This window comes from Gorilla gorilla, chromosome 5 (assembly GCF_029281585.2).
Source record: "Gorilla gorilla gorilla isolate KB3781 chromosome 5, NHGRI_mGorGor1-v2.1_pri, whole genome shotgun sequence".
Taxonomy (NCBI): Eukaryota; Metazoa; Chordata; class Mammalia; order Primates; family Hominidae; genus Gorilla; species Gorilla gorilla.
In genome coordinates this window covers 60,600,782-60,623,445 of record NC_073229.2, presented here as the reverse complement: position 1 = coordinate 60,623,445, position 22,664 = coordinate 60,600,782, and the positions used below count along the sequence as shown (strand labels likewise).

Genomic DNA, 22,664 nt, shown 5'->3' with positions numbered 1-22,664 from the left:
GAGGAAATTGGCCAGGCGCGGTGGCTCACACCTATTAATCCCAGCACTTTGGGAGGCTGAGGCGGGCGGATCACCTGAGGTTGGGAGTTTGAGACCAGCCTGACCAACATGGAGAAACCCTGTCTCTACTAAAAATACAAAATTAGCTGGGGGTGGTGGCGCATGCCTGTAATCCCAGCTACTAAGGAGGCTGAGGGAGGAGAATCACTTGAATCTGGGAGGCAGAGGTTGCGGTGAGCCAAGATTGTGCCATTGCACTCCAGCCTGGGCAACAAGAGCGAAACTTTGTCTCAAAAAAAAAAAAAACACAAACAAACAAGAGGAAATTGACCCTCACAGAGATTTAGTGATATATCTAAGGTTACATGGCTAATAAGTGGTAGGGCAAGGAGTCAACCTTGGGCAGTACAACTTCTAACTACCATCCACAGCACAACAAAGCAACTGAAAAGAGTAAGGGAACCTAAGGCTCAAACACAGTAATCTCGATATAGTCTCCAGGCAGGACACCCCAATCCCCCAGGTCAGGTTTCTTGCCTAGATGCCCCTGGAGGTTAAGAACATGGAGGCTGGGCACAGTGGCTCACTCCTGTAATCCAAGCACTTTGGGAGGCCGAGGCGGGTGGATCACCTGAGGTCCGGAGTTCAAGACCAGCCTGGCCAACTGGGTGAAACCTCGTTTCTACTAAAAATACAAAAATTAGCCAGGCATGGTGACACGCGCCTGTAATCTCAGCTACTCAGGAGACTGAGGCAGGAGAATTGCTGGAACCCAGGAGGTGGAGGTTGCAGTGAGCCGAGATTGCACCACTGCACTTCAGCCTGGGCAACAGAGCGAGACTCTTGTCTCAAAAAAAAAAAAAAAAAAAAAAGAACATGAGTTCCAGAGCCTGGTGGCCCGGGTTAGAACCCTAGCTCTGCAACTCATGGCTGTGTACTATTTGGCCAAGTAACTTAACCTTTCTGTGCTTTAGTTTCCTCATCTCTAAAATATGTATCTTTTTTTCTTTTTTCCCCTGAGACAGAGTCTCACTGTGTCACCCATGCTGGAGTGCAGTGGCCTGATCTCGACTCACTGCAACTTCCGCCTTCCTGGTTCAAGCAATTCTCCCTGCCTCAGCCTCCCAAGTAGCTGGGATTACAGGTGCACACCACCATGCCCAGCTAATTTTTATATTTTTTAGTAGAGATAGGGTTTTGCCATGTTGGCCAGGCTGGTCTTGAACTCCTCACCTCAGGTGATCCACCTACCTCGGCCTCTCACAAGTGTTGGGATTACAGGTGTGAGCCACCACGCCTGGCCAAAATATGTATCTTAATAGAACCACTTCATGGAATCATTGTGAAGATTAAATGAGGTTAATACATGTCTTGGGTTTCTTTTTTTTGAGATAGGGTCTCACTCTGTCACCTAGGCTGGAGTGCAGTGGCACAATCTTGGCTCACTGCAGCCTCCAACTCCTGGGCTCAAGGGATCCTGCCTTAGCAGGACTGGGACTATAGGCACGCACCACCATGCTCATCTATTTTTTTTTTTTTTTTTGAGACCGAGTCTTGCTCTGTCGCCCAGGCTGAAGTGCAGTGGCGCAATCTCAGCTCACTGCAAGCTCCACCTCCTGGGTTCAAGCCATTCTCCTGCCTCAGCCTCCCAAGTAGCTGGGACTACAGGCAGCCGCCACAACGCCCGGCTACTTTTTTTGCATTTTTAGTAGAGACGGGGTTTCACCGTGTTAGCCAGGATGGTTTTGATCTCCTGACCTCATGATCCGCCCACCTTGGCCTCCCAAAGTGCTGGGATTACAGGCGTGAGCCACCGCGCCCAGCCAATTTTTTTTTTTTTTTTTTGAGACAGAGTCTTGCACTGTCGCCCAGGCTGGAGTGCAGTGGCGTGATCTTGGCTCACTGCAACCTCCACCTCCCAGGTTCAAGCAATTCTCCTGCCTCAGTCTCCTGAGTAGCTGGGATTACAGGCACATGCCACTACGCCTGGCTAATTTTTTGTATTTTTAGTAGAGATGGGGTTTCACTATGTTGGCCAGGCTGGTCTCGAACTCCTGACCTCATGGTCTGCCTGCCTCGGCCTCCCAAAGTGTTGGGATTAGAGGCGTGAGCCACTGCGCCCAGCCGCTGGTCTAATTTTTAAATTTTTTGTAGAGATGGGGTCTCACTATGCTGGTTGGTCTCAAACTCCTGAGCTCAAGTAATCCTCCTGCCTTGGCCTCCTAAAATGGTGGGATTACAGGCATGGGCCACCATGTCTGGCTAAAGTTAATATATGTTAAGCTCTTAATGCCAAGCACATACTAAATGCTCAAGTGTTACTCATTATCTTTTTCTCATTTAAGATGAAAACAACTTATAAGTAACTATGAATTAAGAATAATTTATTTAGAGATTATTATGTAACAAGGTTCAAAACATTCTAATATGAGTTTCTCAGGTTGTAACATTTCTGAGTCATTTTAGAAAGAATGTTGAGGCCAGGTGCAGTGGCTCACGCCTGTAATGGGGCGGGGATCACTTGAGATCAGGAGTTCAAGATCATCCAGGCCAACATGGAGAAACGCAGTCTCTACTAAAAATACAAAAATTAGCTGGTGTGGTGGTGTGGTGGTGGGTACCTGTAATCCCAGCTACTAGGGAAGCTGAGGCAGGAGAATTGCTTGAACCCAGGAGGCAGAGGCTGCAGTGAGGCGAGATCGTGCCACTGCACTCCAGCCTGGGCAACAGAGCAAGATTCCGTCTCAAAAAAAGAAAGTTGAAAGCTTAGAAAAATGGCAAAGTGGATATATAACTTGTCTTTTTATTATTTAAAAGACAACCTCATATAGTTTGTCTTTTTATTATTTATTATTTATTTTTATTTTTTTTATTTTTTTGAGACAGAGTCTCCCTATGTGGCCAGGCTGGAGTGTAATGGTGCGATCTCGGCTCACTGCAACCTCCAACTCCCTGGTTCAAGCGATTCTCCTGCCTCAGCCTCCTGAGTAGCTGGGATTACAGGCACGCGCCACCACGCCAATTTCTGTGTTTTTAGTAGAGACGGGGTTTCACCATGTTGGCCCGGATGGTCTCGATCTCCTGACTTCATGATCTGCCTGCCTCAGCCTCCCAAAGTGCTGGGATTACAGGTGTGAGCCACAGTGCCTGGTGTATTATTTTATTTATTTATTTATTTATTGTTCGAGATGGAGTTTTGCTCTGTCGCCCAGGCTGGAATGCAGTGGCGGGATCTCGGCTCACTGCATCCTTTGCCTCCTGGGTTTATGCAGTTCTCTGCCACAGCCTCCCGAGTAGCTGGGATTATAGGCGCCTACCACCATGCCTGGCTAATTTTTTTTGTATTTTTAGTACAGATGGGGTTTTACCATCTTGGCCAGGCTGATCTTTAACTCCTGACCTCGTGATCCACCCGCCTCGGCCTCCCAAAGTGTTGGGATTACAGGCATGAGCCACCGCGTCTGGTCTATTTTATTTTTTAAAAATAGAGACAGGGTCTTGCTATGTTGCCCAGGCTGGTCTTGAACTCCTGAGCTCAAATGATTCTCCCACTTTGGCCTCCCAAAGTGCTGAGATTACAGGTGTGAGCTACTGTACCTGGCCATATAGCTTGTCTTAATTGACTAAGTTAAAAGTAGAAAATGTCTACATAATTCAATAGATTTTCTTCCTATATAAATCACAACAGGCTGGGCACAGTGGCTCACACCTGTAATTCCAACATTTTGGGAGGCCAAGGTAGGTGTATTGCTTGAGCCTGAGAGTTCAAGACCAGCCGGGCTAACATGGCAAAACTCTGTCTCTATTAAAAATACAAAAATTAGCCCGTGTGGTGGCATGCGCCTGTAGTCCCAGCTATTCGGGAGGCTGAGGTGGGAGGATCGCTTCAGCCTGGGAGGTCGAGGCTGCAGTGAGCTGTGATTGCACCACTGCACTCCAGTCTGGGCGACAGAGTGAGGCCCCATCTCAAAATAAATAAATAAAATTAAATTAATTACAACAGACAAGGTAAGGATTCTCATGATACAAAGGCAGTTAAAGGCTCAGTTCACAAGGCATCAATCAGACAGAAACCATTCAATCATTGCATTTTGTTTCCAATACTCACACTAGAGTTGGCGAAAATTGAATTTGAATTGGCTGCAGAATATCCTGCATTAGTCAAGTCATCATTGCTCTGCAAAGATACAAATTCAATAGGTGGTTACTACTTTAACTGTAAAGCAGAAACAAAATAGATGTCTGTGGTATTCTACGCATTACTTACAGATTTATTACTAGGTCCATGTAGAAAATAGTTCAATGCTTGTGGGTCTCTAGAAAAGAGAGGAAAAAAAGAGATAAAACAACAAACAAATACACTATCTATATTTAGAACTAATTTTTACTAGAGTAGAAAGAAAATGATTTATTACCTGAGTAAAATCCTCTCCCTATTTTAAAACAATTAGTAGGTTTTTTTTTTTAATCTTGTTTTTGTTTTGATATTGTGCCATTTCCTATTATTATTCACTTCTGCCTCCTGGGATTTATTAGGAAATAAATTTAATAAATAATTACTTGCTGAGCACAGTGGCTCATGCCTGTAATCCCAGCACTTTGGGAGGCTGAGGCAGGAGGATCACTTGAGTCTAGGAGTTGGAGACCAGCTTGTACAACATGGCAAAACCCTGTCTCTACAAAAAAAAAAAACACACAAAAAATTAGCCAGGCATGGTGGTGTGTGACTGTAGTCCCCGCTACTTGGGAGGCTGAGGTGGGAGGATCGTGTGGGCCTGGGAGGTGGAGGCTACAGTGAGCTGAGATTGTGCTGCTGCACTTTAGCCTGGGTGACAGAGTGAGACCCTGTCTCAAAAGGAAAAAAAAAAAAAGAATTACTGAATTACAACCCCTATGTTAATCATGTCTCTGTTTCTCTACTAAACCTATGATTATTATTTAATTTTTATTTAAAATACCTACCAGGTGTTATATGCTATTAGGTTGTCTTAGTGTTCAGCAAACCTCACACATTTGATTTACCCAGGTTTTGGAATAAGCATCTTACCCAATAAGATCAAGGAGACACGAGTCATCATCATCATCCATGACAACTATAAAGAAAAGGGAGAGGAAAACAGGTTTCAGTAAAGCAGATTAAAGACAGTAGTATCAATGCAATACAAAAGTATGCCTTACACTTTTCTGGATAAATAACTGTAATTCACGTGAGTTTTCCTCTGCTTAATATTAATGTAATTTTAAAAATTTTGAGGTCATTTGAGAGATAAAGTATTCAATTTAAACTTTTTATTGAAAGCAAACCTTTAACTTATAAGTCAAAAAAGAATCTAGACAAATCAAAGATAGTTGGCAGCAACCTCCCTCACATGCAGATTCCCCCAAGGGGCTATAAACCATGAACAGTAACTTCCTCAAAATGTACAATAAACAAGGGGAGAAATAATATTTATGTTTTAGAAAAGATCTCATAGACACAGAGGTCTTTTAATTTTGTGACTCAATGTTCCTAAACATGGTGAGCAACCTACATTTTTTGCCATATTCTGGCTGTCTTTAGGAAGATAGGAAAATGGTTCTTCCTGCATTTAGAGAGAGAAGAGGGGGCACCCTAGCCGCAGGCAGTCTCTGCAGGCTCTGTGGCCTGCCGGTCCCACATCCTCCTTTTGCAGCAGCACCACCCCTGTTCAACTCCAAACAATCTACATCCTAACACTAGAATCCTTAAAGTAGAGAATCTCAACCAAAAAAGTTCACCCTAGCTCCAGGCCCTGAGATCCCTCTCTCCCCCACCAGCGACAGCGTCAAGCTTAGCCAGTGAAATGACTATGCTTCGGCTGAAACAACAACAACTACACAGATTCCAAGAGCAGCTCTCCCCACAGACTGGGAAACTTACACTAGTGATCCGACACCTGGCAACACCGCTTCACACCCTTTTGAGCCATGTGTGGAATAATTTACATCACGGAATGCCAGGGCCAAGAGTTCTGGAGCAGTTGGAAAGGGCAGTTGTGAATGGCAGTTGGACGTAGGAATGAAATCCTGAAGAGATGCCCAGAAGAGGGACACGCCCGAAGGCAGAAGGGACAGTCTCTACTAAATGTTTTTCCTCTGTTAAAACTGCATCTCTTCTCCAATTCCCTCAGACTTCCCACTCTAACAGTCACAAGGCCAAACTAGTATAAAATGTACTCCTGCTACATGGAAGGTAACTTGCTTTCCTCAGGAAGAGTCCGGAAGGGGTAAGTACCCCCACTGGGATCTGCCAGTGATCTTCCCCTTGGCGGCTGAATTCATTCAGATGCTGAATGATCTGGGAGATTACAAACCCTGTGAGTAGAATCCAGTGGAGAGGAGAAATGATGGTTGAGAAAGGAGGAAGAAGGAGTGGGAAAAGATACCAAAAGGTGACTCCCAAGGCTGAAACTGACAAGGGCAGCTGGCGAAGTGAAACCTGCTTTTTAGAACTCAACTTGGAGTTACTCATGGGCACACTCACATGACTATACTAGTGTAACATGACTGTGGAGGAGTGAAGATGGGACAGAAAGGAAAAGCAGGAAAATGATCATCACATAGATAGAGAAAAATCTGTGTGAAGGTCTTCCCTTAAATCCTGAAGACATTTAGTGAGATAAAATTGTATTAACCATGGCTCATCAGCATACCATAGGCTTGTCTCTCAGGCATCATAATCATATGGAATAAATTAGCCAATTATGACATACATTAAGCCTATAAAGGAGATATTACTTTTTTAACATGACCGCTTAAATTGAATTCCCCTGTATCCTTTGTGAATTCCTTTTTTTTTGAAGTGTCCGTTTCTGGAACAAACTAATTAATAAAAATGTAAATGAAAAATAGCCTATACCAAAGAAAAACACTTCCACAACTCTCCCAGCTTCCCTCCTTACTTGACACACTTGCCTAGTTCCTCTACTTGATGAGGTGCCCTAAGGGTTAAACAAGCCCTGAGGCAGGAAGTCAACACCAGTCACTCCACTGAGGTGTTACTACCACTAGCACTTTCAAGCACAGAGAACAGCTGCTACCCCTAAGTTTAGAGTGACAAACTACTCCTTGAGTAGTGCAAACAGAACACTTTTATAATACTGAATGAGATTAAAAGCCATTGTGCAACCTTCTCTACCAAACAAAACAGGGAGTCAAACACTTGGCTTGAAAGAAGGCTCCCTGGGAATATCTACCCCCTATCAGCAGCATCAGGAACTGCCAGACAGGCCTTCTCCTCTGGTCCCAGTAGGTACAACTCTAGGAGCCTTTACAGTCAGGGTCACCCTGAGAATTCTGCTTTTTAAAGGGTCACACTCTTTTCTCACCTTAAACAGTTTCAAATTAAAAGAGATGACCCTTAGCCCTGTATTCTCTAGCTTCAAATAATGCCAAAATGTAGTCATAATATACCCTAATCCAGGGGTTCCTTTCACCAGATGACCTATGGTCCATCAAAGTAAATTTACCAAAGCAAAATTGTAAAAATTGTCTATGATTTTAAAATGAGAAGATAGGCCGGGCGTGGTGGCACATGCCTGTAATCCCAGCACTTTGGGAGGCCGAGGTGGGTGGATCACCTGAGGTCAGGAGTTCGAGACCAGCCTGGCCAACACGGTGAAACCCGTCTCTACCAAAAATACAAAAAATTAGCCAGGCATGGTGGCACATGCCTGTAGTCCCAGCTACTCGGGAGGCTAAGGCAGGAGAATTGCTTGAACCTGGGAGGCAGAGGTTGCAGTGAGCCAAGATCATGCCACTGCACTCCAGCCTGGGTGACAGAGAGAGATTCTGTCTCAAAAAATAAAATTAAAAATAAAAATAAAAATAAATAAAACGAGAAGATAATCTGAAGATCAGTCACTAATGACCTAAAAGTGAAGAATTTTGTTTTCTCTGGAAAGATTCTCCATTTACTTCTGGACTCCTGTTTAGGCTCTTTTCACATTCAAGTAACAACCCTGGAATCCCTAGATGGGTGGCTGACCCCAGGTGGATTTTATGAGGCTAAGGGGAAATCCCTGGATGAGTGATTGGAAACTATTTCTTGGCCCAACAGACATGAGCAAGACGTCTTCCCCTCTGTAAATAGCAGCACTCGACAGTGGGATTTGTCGTGGAGGGAAGGGGGCTGTAGGCACCCCAAAAGTTCAGAAATCACTGTCCTGAACACCTGACTACCTCTCTTAAAAAATTAAAGCTAATATTTAAAACTGTTCTGAATTGCACCAACAAACATCTTAAATAATAGCTTTTAATCAAGAGGACACAGTGTAAAAATGACGTTTCAAGGCGGTGGGGAAAAGTTGTTAACCATATGGGGAAAATAAGGTAGATTCACACCTCATATCTTACACAAAAATAAATTCTAGATGGATCTAGGAGTTAAATGGTGGATGGAGAAAGAACCTTAAAGTAATAGAATAACTCATGGGAGATTTTTTTTTTTTTTTTAACAATCTTGGAGTGAGGAAAGTCTAAGGATGTCATAAGACACACAAGGCATAAAAGACTGACAAAGTCAACAACATAAAGTGCAAAGCTTCTGCATGATAAAAGAAAAATACATCATAAGCAAAGTCAAAGACTAAAACAAATAAACAAAAATAACTGAGAAAAATACCTCCACTTCATACCCCAGAAGGCTTTTCTCCCTAATACACAAAGAGCTCCTATAAATAAGGAAAATTTTTTATCAGGGCTTTTCTCCCTAATACATAAAGAGCTCTTATAAATAAGGAAATTTTTTTTATCAGGATCCATCCAGAATATCAGTCAAAGATTTAATCAGTTTATGAGCAATCAATTCACAGAAAAGGAAATACAACTAGCTCCTAAGCATATAAAATAATCAACCTTACTTACAATAAGGGAAATACAAATTAATATTGTAGTGAGATACTACATGTCCTGTCAGATTGGCAAAGATAGAAAAGTTGGATGAAGGTTCTGCTAGCAGGGAGTGGGGAAATAGGAAGTTTTATACACTGACAGGATACAGACTCATATAACCTCTAGTGAGGGCAATTTAGTAATGTCTTTCAAAATCTTAAGTGCACAGATCAGCTTACCAAGCAAATCCATTTCCAGGTATTTGTACTGCAGATATTCTTTTTTACTCACTTTTTTTTTTTTTTTTTTTTTTTTAGAGATAGGGTCTCTCTATGTTGCCCAGGCTGGACTTGAACTTCTGGGCTCAAGAGATCCTTAACCCCCTAAGTAGCTGGGCCTACAGGTATGTGCCACCATAACCAGCTGTCACGTGGGTATTCTTTCACATGTGCCAAATGATATGTGTATAAGAATATCCAGGGCAGTATTATTATTATTATTATTTTAGTATTAATTCGTTTTAACAAAGGATGGCAAAACCCTAGATGTCATGGGTATGGGGTTTCTTTCTGGGGCAATAAAAATGTTCTTGAACCTGCTTGGCAATGTAGTGAGACCCAATCTCTACAAAACATTTAAAAATTAGTTGAGTGTGGTGATGCACACCTGTAGTTCCAGCTACTTGGGAGGCTGAGATGGGAGGATTGTTTGCTTGAGCCTAGGAGGTCAAGGCTGCAGTGAGCTATGATTACACCACTGCACTCCAGCCAAAGCGACAGAGCCAGACTCTGCCTTTTAAAAAAAAAAAAGAGTTCTTGTATTAAACTACTGAATTATATACTTTAAAAGGGTGAATTTTATGGTATGTAAATTATATCTTAATTTAAAAAACTCTCTTAAAAACCCTAAATGTCCATGATTAAATGTCCTGGTTAAATCAATTATGGTTTACCTACATAGTGGAGTACTCTGCAGTCATTAAAACTAATGAGGCAGTTTTAATCATACTAACTTGGAAGGATATATGGTCAATTAAAAAAGAAAGGTGCAGAATATTATGTACATTATGTTCCCAAATGTGTGTGGGGGAAATACACACACACACATATACACACACACAGAAACACACACACATAAATGATGTGTGTGTGTAAATGTATAGAACCTAAAATGAAGCACAGGTAACCAGTAACACTAGTTGCTTCTGGGAAGAAAACAGGGTGACTGGGGAACAGAGGAAGATACACAATTTTTTTTTTTTTTTTTTGAGATGGAGTCTCGCTCTGTCGCCCAGGCTGGAGTGCAGTGGTGCAATCTCGGCTCACTGCAAGCTCAGCCTCCCGGGTTCACGCCATTCTCCTGCCTCAGCCTCCCGAGTAGCTGGGACTACAGGCGCCCGCCACCACGCCCGGCTAATTTTTTGTATTTTTAGTAGAGACCGGGTTTCACCAAGTTAGCCAGGATGGTCTTGATCTCCTGACCTTGTGATCCGCCCGCCTCGGCCTCCCAAAGTGCTGGGATTACAGGCGTGAGCCACCACGCCCGGCCGATACTCTTTATTTATATCTCCTTTTGTACATTTTGAAATTTGTGCCACATGCATGTAAGATCTAATCAAAAAAGAAAAACAATTAATAAAACAAGGAGAAGAAGGACACAAAATGGTCCTTGAAGTACAAGAACCTCAAGTCAGTTTAGCTGGGTGTGGTGGCGCTTGCCTTTAGTCCCAGCTACTTGGTAGGCTGAGGTCGGAGGATGACTTGAGCCCAGGACATGAAGGTTGCAGTGAGCCGTGATCTTGCCACTGCACTCCAGCCCGGGCAAAAGTACCAAACCCTATCTCAAAAATAAAATAAAATTTAAAAAGAACCTCAAGTAAGGCTCGCTTTCCTTAAGTATACCAAATATACCAAATACTCAGAACTTTTTTTTTTTTGAAGAGACAGGGTTTCATTATGTTGCCCAGCCTGGCCTTGAACTCTTGGGCCCAAGCAATCCTCCCCTTTCAGTCTTCTGAGTAGCTAGGATTACAGGTGTATGCTACAGTGCCCAGCTAAATACTTAGAACTTTTTTTTTTTTTTTTCATTTTTTTTTGGTAGAGACGAGGTCTCACTATGTTGCCCATGCTGGTCCCGAACTGCTGCACTTAAGTGATCCTCCACCTTGGTCTCCTAAAGTGCTGGGATTACAATTACCATGCCCAGCCCTTAGAATATTTTAAAGCAGCCTACTGGCCTGGAGAATAAGCCACATCAGCTGTCTTAAAAGAAATACTGTATCTTTTTTTTTTTTTTTTGAGACAGAGTTTCTCTCTTGTTGCCCAGGCTAGAGAGCAATGGCGCAATCTTGGCTTACCACAACATCCGCTTACCGGGTTCAAGTGACTGTCCTGCCTCAGCCTCCCGAGATAGGATTACAGGGCCACACCACCATGCCTGGCTAATTTCGTATTTTTAGTAGAGACAGGGTTTCTCCACGTTGGTCAGGCTGGTCTCAAACTCCTGACCTCAGGTGATCCGCCCACCTCAGGCTCCTAAAGTGCTGGGATTACAGTCAGGAGCCACCGCGCCCGGCCAATAAATACTGTATCTTAAAAACAGTCTGAATTTAATTAAGTTCACAGCAAAACTTCAAAGACCTCCAAGGCAGAGATATAACAGTGTATTAATTTTTTTTTCCACACAGAGGGAGAAAATCTAAGCTCTCATTAAGAAACATAATTGGTTGCAAGAACAGATATTTCAGGAAACCTAGTTCAGCAAATCAGTTTTGCCTATTTAAGATATTCTGGGCTGGGCACGGTGGCTCACGCCTGTAATCCCAACAATTTGGGAGGCCGAGATGGGTGGATCACCTGAGGTCAGGAGTTTGAGACCAACCTGGCCAACATGGTGAAACCCTGTCTTTACTGAAAATACAAAAAAATTAGCTGTATGTGGTGGTGGATGCCTGTAATCCTATCTACTCGGGAGGCTTAGGCAGGAGAATTGCCTGAACCCAGGAGATGGTGGTTGGTTGCAGTGAGCCAAGATTGCCCCACTGCACTCTAGCCTGCTGAGGTCAGGAGTTCGAGACCAGCCTGGCCAACATGGTGAAACCCTGTTCTACTAAAAATACAAGAATTAGCCGACCATGGTGGCGCATGCCTGTAATCCCAGCTACTTGGGAGGCTAAGGCAGGAAGGAGAATTGCTTGAACGTGGGAGGCAGAGGCTGCAGTGAGCCACGATCATGCCACTGAACTCCAACCTGGGTAACAGACCAAGACTTCATCTAAAAAAAAAAAAAAATATATATATATATATATATATATACACACACACACACACACGCATGTATATGTATACATACATGTATGTGTATATATGTATACATACATGTATGTGTATATATATGTATGTATATATGTGTGTTGTATATATATAATTTATATATATACATATACATATGTGTATGTATATAGCCTAGTGAAGATGGCTTGAACTCAGGGGGTTGAGACTACAGTCAGCTGAGATCACGCCACTGCACTCCAGCCTGGGTGACAAAGTGAGACCCTGTCTCAAAAAAAAAAAAAAAAAAATCCACCAAGAGCCAATACGAGATACCTTACCAAAAACTACTGACATTTGCTTTACTTGTAGTAAGTTGCTATAACATGAGTCATAACTTCCTAATAATTTACAAACAAATTTACCTCTAAAAGGTGCTGAGGTTAGCAAATTATTGAGAGACTTTAAGCAGACATGAACTACGGAATAGTTGCAGTCTTCAAAATCACATTTTTACCCCCGGACCTATTGAAGGTAAAATGAACTGCAGTCACTTTATTTTTACTGACATATTTACTACTTCTAGTGGTCTTCATTCTCTTAAGTAAATGCAGATTTCCATCTGGTATCATTTTCCTTCTCCTGAAAGGAATCCTTTAATATTTTTTGTAGTGCAGGTCTTTGCTGATTAATTCTTTCAGTTTTGATATATCTTTAAAGAGTGTGAGATGGGCACAGTGGCTCACGCCTGTAATCCTAGCACTTTGGGAGGCTGAAGTGGGTGGATTGCTTGAGTCCAGGAGTTTGAGACCCTCCTGGGCAATATGGAAAAACCCCACCTCTACAAAAAATAAAAAAATTAGCTGGGCATGGTGGTGCGCACCTGTAATCCCAGCTGCTCAGGAGGCTGAGGTGGGAGGACCACCTGAGCCTGGGGAGGTTGAGGCTGCAGTGAGCCGTGATTGTGTGACTGCATTCCAGCCTGGGAGACAGACAGAGATTCTATCCCCACCCCCACAAAAAGTGTTTATCTTGCCTTCGTTTTTGAAATATATTTTCACTGGGCATATTGTTCAAGATTGACGGGTTTTTTTCCTTTCAGTTCTTTAAAGATACTGATGTACTATTTCTCATTTGCATTATTTCCAAAGAAAAGTCTGCCATCATTCTTACCTTTCTTTTTTTCATAATGTGTCATTTTTTCCTCTGGACACTTTAAATATTTTTCTCTTTACCACTGGTTTTAAGCAATCTGATTATGAAAAGCCTTGGTGTAGTTCTCTTCATGTTTCCAGTGGTTAGGGTTCACTAAGCTTCTAGAATCTGCAGGTTTACAGTTTCCCTCCGATTTAGAAAAATTTCATTCATTAATTTTTTCAAATATTTTATGCCCCTCCCTCTTCTTTGGGGACTACAATTACATCATTAGACTATTTGAAGTGTCCCACAGCTCAATGATGCTGTATTTTCTTTCAGTCTTTTATTTTTTAAATTTAATGTACTAATTTTCTTGAGACAGGGTTTTGCTCTGCTGCCCAAGCAGCAGTGCAGTGGCAGGATCACAGCTGATTGCAGCCTCGACCTCCTGGGCTCAGGTGATCCTCCCACCTCAGCCTCTTGAGTAGCTGGGACCACAGGCACTTGCCATCATGCCCAGCTAATTTCTGTATTTTCTGTAGAGACAGGGTTTTACTATGTTGTCCAGGAGGCTGGTCCTGAACTCCTGGGCTCAAGCGATCCTCTTGCCTTGGCCTCCTAAAGTGCTGGGATTACAGGTGTGAGCCACCATGCCTGGCCTTTTTTAGTATTTTAATCTCTCTGGCTTTCACTTAGGATAGCTTCTACTCATATGTCTTCAAATTCATAAATCTTTTCTTCTGCAGTCTCTAATCTTCTGTTAATCCCATCCAGTGCACTTTTATTTTAAAACATTGTAGTTTTCATCTCCAGAAGTTCAATTTGGGTCTTTTTAAAATACTCCATGTCATTATTATTTAAAATTTTTTTTTGCTTTGTTGTCTTGGCCCAAGATGAGATTCCATGCCATTATTTGTTTAATCTTTCCACTATTTTCTTGAACTTATATAAGATAGTAACAACTTTAAAAAATTTTTTTTGAAGAGGCAGGGTCTCACTGTGTTGCCCAGGGTGGTCTTGAACCCCTGGTCTCAAGTGATCCTCCTGCCTCAGCCTCCCAAAGTAATGGGATTACAGGCATGAGCTCCATGGCTAGCTAATTTTTGTATTTTTTGTAGCTACAGGGTTTCACCATGTTGCCCAGGCTGGTCTCATACTCCTGGCCTCAAGCAATCCGCCGCCTCCGCCACACGAAGTGTTAGGATTACAGGCATAAGCCACCTCATCTGGCCAACAAAAAAATGATTAATTCTATCATTTGTATAATTTCTGCATCTGTTTCTATTGATTGATTTTGTTGTTGTGGTTGGTCCCAATTAAGGGTGGTATTTTCTGCTTCTTTGCATGCCTGGTCATTTTTTTATTGGATGTCAGACATTGTTAATTTTACATTATCAGGTGTTGGATATTTTCGAGCTTTGTCTAGGACACAGTTAAGTTACTTTACAAAGTTTCTTTACAAAATGTCTGATCCTTTTAAGGCTTGCTTTTAAGCTTTGTCAATCTTTAGTCTAGGATTCATTTTGCCCTATAGTGAGGCAATAAATACCCTTCTGAGTACTTCATCTGATATCCTATGAATTACAAGGATTTTTGCACTCTTGCAGATGGGAACACAAACTATTCTCTGCCCTATGTGAGCTCCAAGTAGTGTTTCTTCCCAGAACTTAGGAAGTTTTCTTAAACACATCAGTTATCAGCTGAAAACTTGAGAAAGACTCTGTAGATCTCCAGATAGTAGAGTGGAGTGCAGTGCTCTCTCTCTCTGGTACTCTGGGCACCCTGGGAATGTAGGCTTTTTTTTTTTTTTTTTTTTTTTTTTTTTGAGATGGAGTCTCGCTCTGTCAGCAGGCTGGAGTGCAGTGGCGCAATCTCGGCTCACTGCAACCTCCGCCTCCCAGGTTCAAGTGATTCTCCTGCCTCAGCCTCCCGAGTAGCTGGGATTACAGGCGTGCGCCACCATGCCCAGCTAATTTTTGTATTTTTAGTAGGGACGGGGATTCACCATGTTGGCTAGGATGGTCTCGATCTCTTGACCTCATGATCTGCCCGCCTTGGCCTCTCAAAGTGCTGGGATTACAGGCGTGAGCCACCGCGCCCAGCCGAACTTAGGCCATTTTAACCTCTCAGAGACATCAGCTCAACTCAGGAAGATTATCAGCCTTCCTGTGGATTCCTCCTCCTCTGAGCTATGGTAAGGAAACACTCTTGACAGTAAGCTGGGTTGGTTACAGGGCTCATCTCATTTGTTTTGTCCTCTCAGGAGTCACTGTCCTGTGCTGCCTGATATCTAATATCTAAAATACCATTATTTCATATATTGTGTCTGATTTTCACCATTTCTACACAGGAAGTTAAATCCAGGCCCGGTTACTCGATTTTGGCCCCATAGTCATTTGTAAGGTCTTGAACCAAATCTCTTGAAGGGGTTATATGAGTTCATCGGCAGAGATTATAGGATCAGAGTATTCAGAAAGAGGGAGAATAGGAGAAAGGGAGAAGGAAGGAGGACAGATATTTAAATTGTTTATACAGTTTTCTCCTGTGCCTCCTTTTGTTTTCTACCCTTGAAAAACAGCTTAGGAAATTAGAAAGGCTCCTTCTTTAATTCCTACCTCTAATAAAGCTATTCAATGGGCATAAAGAATATTCATTATTCATTTAACAAACACTAGTGCCAGGTACTATGCTAGGGGGTGGGAATATAAAATAGTATGACATAAATGTAATAACAAATTTAAAAATCCTTCACGTTTTGTAGAACAGAAGAAGCAAGGCTTTCTGAAAAGTGAACTATTGTGTTTTAGCAAACAGTTTTCCAATGGGTGTCATCATCAAAAAGTTATGCCATGAATAGCCACTTATGCGGGGCAAATAACGATTCATGTCGATAAGGATGTAAAGTATTCTCATCTTATTCTTTTTACTATATTGTAATTGTTCTGTGCTGTTACATTTTGAAATTGCAAGACTTCACCTTCTGGCATGGTTCCCGTTTTGAAGGAACTCACTTTCTTTTGGAAGACAGACATGCAACAATTCATTACCATTGCAATGTGAGAAGTGCTACAATTTTTGGCAGGAGTTCCCAAGCTTCTTCAGGTGAAATCGCTGGGCTTTTTGTGAAATAATATGACGTTTTGCTAGAAGAAAACATGACAATATTTTCACAATTATATCCATTTGGGGAGAAAAGAAGCTGTCAAACTCAGCATGATTGGCTTTAAGTTTTTTAGTTATTATTCAACCAAGGATTTCTTCATTTATTTTGTCATCAGCTAGGGCCTCCTAAAAGCAAGGAGGAGTGGGTGGAAAAGAGTAAGGCAAATTATTACAAGAAAGACTTAGAAATTTAAAAATTTGGCCGGGCATAGTGGCTCACGCCTGTAATCCCACCACTTTGGGAGGCTGAGGTGGGTGGATCACCTAAGGTCAGGAGTTCGAGACAAGTCTGGCCAACATGGTGAAACCCCGTCTCTACTAAAAATACAGAACTCAACCAGGTGTGGTGGCACATGCCTATAATCTCAGCTACTCAGGAGGCTAAGGCAGGAGAATTGGTTGAACCTGGGAGGCAGAGGTTGCAGTGAGGTAGGATCATGCCACTGCACTCCAGCCTGGGTGACAGAGGGAGATTCCATCTCGAAAAATAAATAAATAAAAATTCCCAGCTGGGCACAGTGGCTTATAATTCCAGCACTTTGGGAGGCTGAGGCAGGTGGATCAGTTGAGCTCAGGAGTTGGAGACCAGCCTGGGCAACATGGCAAAACCCCATCTCTACAAAAAATACAAAAAATTAGCTGGGCATGGTGGCTTGGGCCTGTGGTCCCAGCTACTTGGGAGGCTGAGGCAGGAGAATTGCTTGAATCTGGGAGGTGAGGAGGCTTGAATCTGAATCGCTTGACCTGGGAGGCAGAGGTTGCTGTGAGCCAAGATTGTGCCATTGCACTCTAGTCCGGGCAACAAGAGCGAAACTCTGTCTCAAAAAAAAAAAAAAAAATTCTCATAGTTGGAAAAGACGACAATTAACATAGGCAATAAATGACCCTCGTTCATCTCATGAAATGAAGAATTTGAAGGTCTTTAAACTGCTTTAATTCCTACTTGAGGTAGGAATGAGGTGGGGCAGAAATAAGCCTAACAGCAGCCATAAAAAAGAATGAGTTCATATCCTTTGCAGGGACATGGATGAAGCTGGAAACCATCATTCTCGGCAAACTAACACAGGAACAGAAAACCAAATACTGCATGTTCTCACTTATAAGTGGTAGTTGAACAATGAGAACAGGGAGGGGAACATCACACACCGGGGCCTGTTGTGGGGGTGCCGGGGGCTAGGGGAGGCCAGAACTTAAAGTATTAAAAAAACAAAAAAAAAGAAATAAGCCTAACATACTAAGCAATCCAGCTGGCAAAAAAATGTGCTATAACATGGGGGAAAGAGTGACCAAACCATGAAGGGGGCTGGGGAGAATTTCTGGCAAGGCTTTACAGAGGCTGGAGACACAGGGCAAGGACACTGAATTTGGAAGTCACAAGGCTTGTTTTGGATACTGACATTGGCTAATCATGTGACGACAAAGAAGCTCCAACCTCTGGGTCCTGTTTCCCATTTCTTAATGAACTTAACAGACCACATCGGTGAGTGTTTAACTTTGGGACCCAGTATTCTTTAAGGTATCCAGGAGCCGTCTTGGAGGCCTAAAACAGCTGGTGGTGGAGGCACTCTTCACACTCCCATCTCTCCCCACACACACCCTTCAGCTGAGTAGCTCAATTCTTACTCAACTGCAAGAAAAAAGTTTGAAAATCATTTAACTTAACCAGCTCCCAAACTCCCAGAAGTCCATGACTTGTCATCTACTATAAAGGAATGATCATCAACAATGGTGAATCTGGCAATGGAAACAGAAATCCGTGAAAATCAAGACATCCATGATTATTTTAGCAAGCAAGAGAATAGGTATACATATAGGGCCCACATTTCATTAAGATAAACAGCTGGGCACAGTGGCTCTTGCCTGTCATCCCAGCACTTTGGGAGGCTGAGGCAGGCGATCACCTGAGGTCGGGAGTTCGAGACCAGCCTGACCAACATGGAGAAACCCCATCTCTACTAAAAATACAAAGTTAGCCAGGCACGGTGGCGCATGCCCGTAGTCCCAGCTACTTGGGAGGCTGAGGCAGGAGAATCGCTTAAACCTGGAAGGTGAAGGTTGCAGTGAGCCAAGATCGCACCATTGCACTCCAGCCTGGGCAACAAGAGCAAAACTCCGTATTAAAAAAAAAAAAAAAAAGATATTATAGTACTACCCTCAAAAACAGGAATCTCATCATATTTGTCTTCATATCCTCAGCAAATAGCACATAAGTGGGTATAATAAATATTGAAGAAATACCCAGGTTTTAAATATAAGGCAGCTGTGTTTTGTATGGAGACTGTGCTCCCAAAGACCTTGCCTAATTAAAAGCTCATATAATTCCATAATCCTAGGTTAATCCTACAAATTTACAATTTCCCAGAGTCCACCAGCATTGAAATTCTGTAATTCCTGATGAATTATAAATATATCATTCTGTTAAATTTTTTCAGTTGTACAGGCGTGCACTATTTTTTTTTTTTTTTTCAGACGGAGTCTCACTCTGTTGCCAGGCTAGAGTGCAGTGGCATGATCTCGGCTCACTGCAACCTCCGCCTCCCAGGTTCAAGCGATTCTCCTGCCTTAGCCTACCGAGTAGCTGGGACTACAAGCACGCGCCACCACGCCCAGCTAATATTTGTATTTTTAGAGATGGGGGTTTCACCATGTTGGCCAGGATGGTCTCAATCACTTGACCTCAGGGATCACATTTTTTAAAAAAAGAATCTGTATCTTTTAGAAATCCATACTGAAATAGGTATGAACGAAAAAAAAATGACATCTGAGATTTGCTTCAAAATAATATGAAGGCCGGGTGTGGTAGCTCACGCCTGTAATCCCAACACTTTGGGAGGCTGAGACGGATGGATCACAAGGTCAGGAGATCGAGACCATCCTGGCTAACATGGTGAAACCCCATCTCTACTAAAAATACAAAAAATTATCTGGGCATGGTGGCGGGCGCCTGTAGTCACAGCTACTCGGGAGGCTGAGGCAGGAGAATGGCATGAACCCAGAAGGCGGAGCTTGCAGTGAGCCTAGATCATGCTACTGCACTCCAGCCTCGGTGACAGTGAGACTCTGTCTCAAAATAAATAACTAAATACATAAATAAATAATAATAATAATATGAACTGGAGTTGGTTATTAAAAACATGAATGGCTGGGCATGGTGGCTCACGCCTGTAAGCCCAGCACTTTGGGAGGCCGAGGCGGGTGGATCACTTGAGGTCAGGAGTTCAAGACCAGCCTGGCCAACATGGCAAAACCGTGTCTCTACTAAAAATACAAAAATTAGCCAGGACTGTTGACGGGTACCTGTAATCCCAGCTACTTGGGAGGCTGAGGCAGAAGAATTGCTTGAACCTAGGAGGCAGAGGTTGCAGTGAGCCAAGATCGTGCCATTGCACTCCAGCCTGGGTGACAAGAGCAAAACTCTGTCTCAAAAAACAAACAAACAAACAAACATGAAATACCAGCTGAGCACAGTGGCTCATGCTTGTAATCCTAGCACTTTGGAAGGTCAAGGTGAGCAGATCGCTTGAGTTCAGGAGTTTGAGACCAGCCTGGGCAACATGGCAAAACCCTGTCTCTACTAAAAAAATATAAAAATTAGCTGGGCATGGTGGCACATGCCTGTAGTCCCAGCTACACGGGAGGCTAAGGCGGGAGGATCAATGGAGCCTGGGAGGTGGAGGTTGCAGTGAACCAAGATGGCGCCATTGCACTCCAGCCTGGCCAGAAGAGTAAGACCCCGTCTCAAAAAAAAAAAAAAAAAAAAAATTAGCTGGGTGTGGTGGCACATGCCTGTGGTCCCAGCTACTGGGGAGGCTGAGGTGAGAGGATTGCTTGAGCCAGAAGGTCAAGGCTGCAGTGAGCTATCGCTGCACCACTGCCCTCGACAACAGAGTAAGACTCTGTTTCGAGAAAACAAAAACCATGGAGTCCTGTCCTCCCCTGCCCCAACCCTGGAGATTCTGATTCACCTGGAATCTGGGTTACTAGTTGCCCCTGGGAAAATTTCAGGCAAATTGGGGAACCTGTTCCAGGTCTGAGTGGAGTCAGGTGGGACCTGCAAACAAGGGCCTCTGGTTGACTCAGAAACACAAACTGAGGCTCCAACTCTCCAAACTTAAGGGGAGAATCCCATTATCTTGGCAACCTGACTGAAGGAAAGATGCTGTGGGCAAAATCTTATTTGGGAATGCACCACCCTAAGCCACCTTCAGTATCAATCTTTTTTTACTCTTTCCCACCAAATAATTGCTCTACTTCTTCCTTCTTTGTTTGTTTTTTTTTTTTTGAGATGGAGTCTCACTCTGTCACCCAGGCTGGAGTGCAGTGGCATGATCTCGGCTCACTGCCCCTTCTGCCTCCCGGGTTCAAGCGATTCTCCTGCCTCAGCCTCCCAAGTAGCTGGGACTACAGGTGCCCGCCAGCACGCCTGGCTAATTTTTTCCTATTTTTAGTAGAGACGGGGTTTCATCATGTTAGCCAGGATGGTCTCGATCTCCTGACCTTGTGATCCGCCCGTCTCGGCCTTCCAAAGTGCTGGGATTACAGGCGTGAGCCACCGTACCCGGCCCCTTCCTTGTCCTCTTTAGCACACTGACTCATATTTACATTAGAAAGTCAGCTCCATCAGGGCAGAGGTTTGTGTCTGTTCACCAATGAACCTTGGCACCCAGAATAGCCCCTGGCACATAATAGGAACTCAGGAAATATTTTAAAAATGAACTTATCACCCTTTCTAATGTGTTGGTCACAGGATGGCAAACCTGCAACAGAAGCAGGCACACAGGGAGAGTGTGTTTATTCACTTTTCCTTGAAAACCTCAGTTTTCCAAGAAAGCATATTTTTCTTACTTTAGAGACCAGGTTATTCCTATAGGATAAAAATCTAAAGTGGAAAACAAAGACTTTTATTTAAGCTGACAACATACAATAGGGCTAAAGTTATTTTCCACTATTTCCCCTGCCCTCTATTCTAGCCCACTGCCACTCTCCTAGCCTCCAAACACAATGATGCACTTTCCCAGCATCTGTCTTTGTCCAGGTGACAAATTTCCTTACTTGAAATGCTCTTCTTCCTCTCCCATGTCTACTGAAAATACAACCATTATTCAAAAATTAATTTGGATCTGATCTCTGTGAATCCTTCTCTGACAACCTCAGCCTGTCTTCAGAATTCTCTGCCCAGAATTCTGAAAGCAGCAACTACATCTTTGGACACTGATCAGACACTGCTCTGTGCGATTATCTTCATTATGCTTATCTTATGTTCCCAATTAAAGCAGGGTGCAGGCTGGACATAGTGGCTCCCGCCTGTAATCCCAGCACTCTGGGAGGCCAAGGCAGGAGGATCGCTTGAAGACAGGGGTTCAAGACCAGACTAGGCTACATAGTGAGGCCCAATTTTTTTAAAAAAGCAGAGCCCAAATATAAATGAATACACACACCATAAAGTGCTATGAGAGTGCTGATGAGACAGCACTTAAATCTGCCATCCTGAAGGCAGGCAACTTTTAGACTGTATGGTTTTTTGGCATCAGAGAGCTGAATATACTGGCTCATTACAATAGGCACTAGCTAGCCTCATTTGTATCTCTACCCACCCCACTTGTCCCTGTAAGAAGCCCTTAGTTCTTTGCTACCTTGACCACTTGATGTCCCCAAAACTTATCAGTTTTTCAATTATTTGACTTTGCATGTTCCTTTTACTTAGAAGACATTCCCACCCACCTCCAAGCGGTCAACTGACAATGCCTACTTATCCTAAAGGTCTTGAGTAAAATGAGACTGCCTTTCTTTAGTTTTATTTAAATCCCGAAGCAAAATTCATTATTCACTTATTCATATCCCTAGAGGACATCTGACATCTTACCAGCACCATGTATGACAATACAGCCATGTGTCCCCATAACAACCTTTCATACACAGAAGACCACATATATGATTATGGTCCCTTAAGAGTATAATACTGGCCGGGCACAGTGGCTCACGCCTGTAATCCCAGGACTTTTGGGAGGCTGAGGTGGGCGGTTCACCTGAGGTCAGGAGTTTGAGACCAGCCTGACCAACATGGAGTAATCTTGTCTCTCCTAAAAATACAAAATTAGCTGGGCATGGTGGCACATGCCTGTAATCCCAGCTACTCAGGAGGCTGAGGCAGGAGTATCGCTTGAACCCGGGAGGCAGAGTTTGCAGTGAGCAGAGATCATGCCATTGCACTCCAGCCTGGGCAACAAGAGCGAAACTCCGTCTCAA

At 43.2% G+C, this 22,664-nt stretch overlaps 1 protein-coding gene across 8 annotated transcripts in view; it reads right to left on the bottom strand.

The window, feature by feature from the left end:
- The window catches only part of BICRAL (BICRA like chromatin remodeling complex associated protein), a 118,261-nt gene that overhangs the window by 38,115 nt on the left and 57,482 nt on the right, over positions 1 to 22,664 (bottom strand). For 5 of the 8 annotated variants that reach the window (XM_055389664.2, XM_063707610.1, XM_055389658.2 and 2 more), the window contains 4 exons: positions 16,304 to 16,399; positions 5,048 to 5,093; positions 4,268 to 4,316; positions 4,109 to 4,177 (listed from right to left, as the gene is read on the bottom strand). In XM_055389664.2, the coding sequence (XP_055245639.1) occupies positions 4,109 to 4,177; positions 4,268 to 4,316; positions 5,048 to 5,088 (159 nt within the window). In that variant the 5' untranslated portion in view covers positions 5,089 to 5,093; positions 16,304 to 16,399. Of the gene's footprint in view, positions 1 to 4,108; positions 4,178 to 4,267; positions 4,317 to 5,047; positions 5,094 to 5,899; positions 6,717 to 16,303; positions 16,400 to 17,815; positions 18,405 to 22,664 lie in introns of those variants that run through there. The other 3 variants (XM_055389660.2, XM_031012153.3, XM_055389659.2) reach the window with 3 other exon arrangements.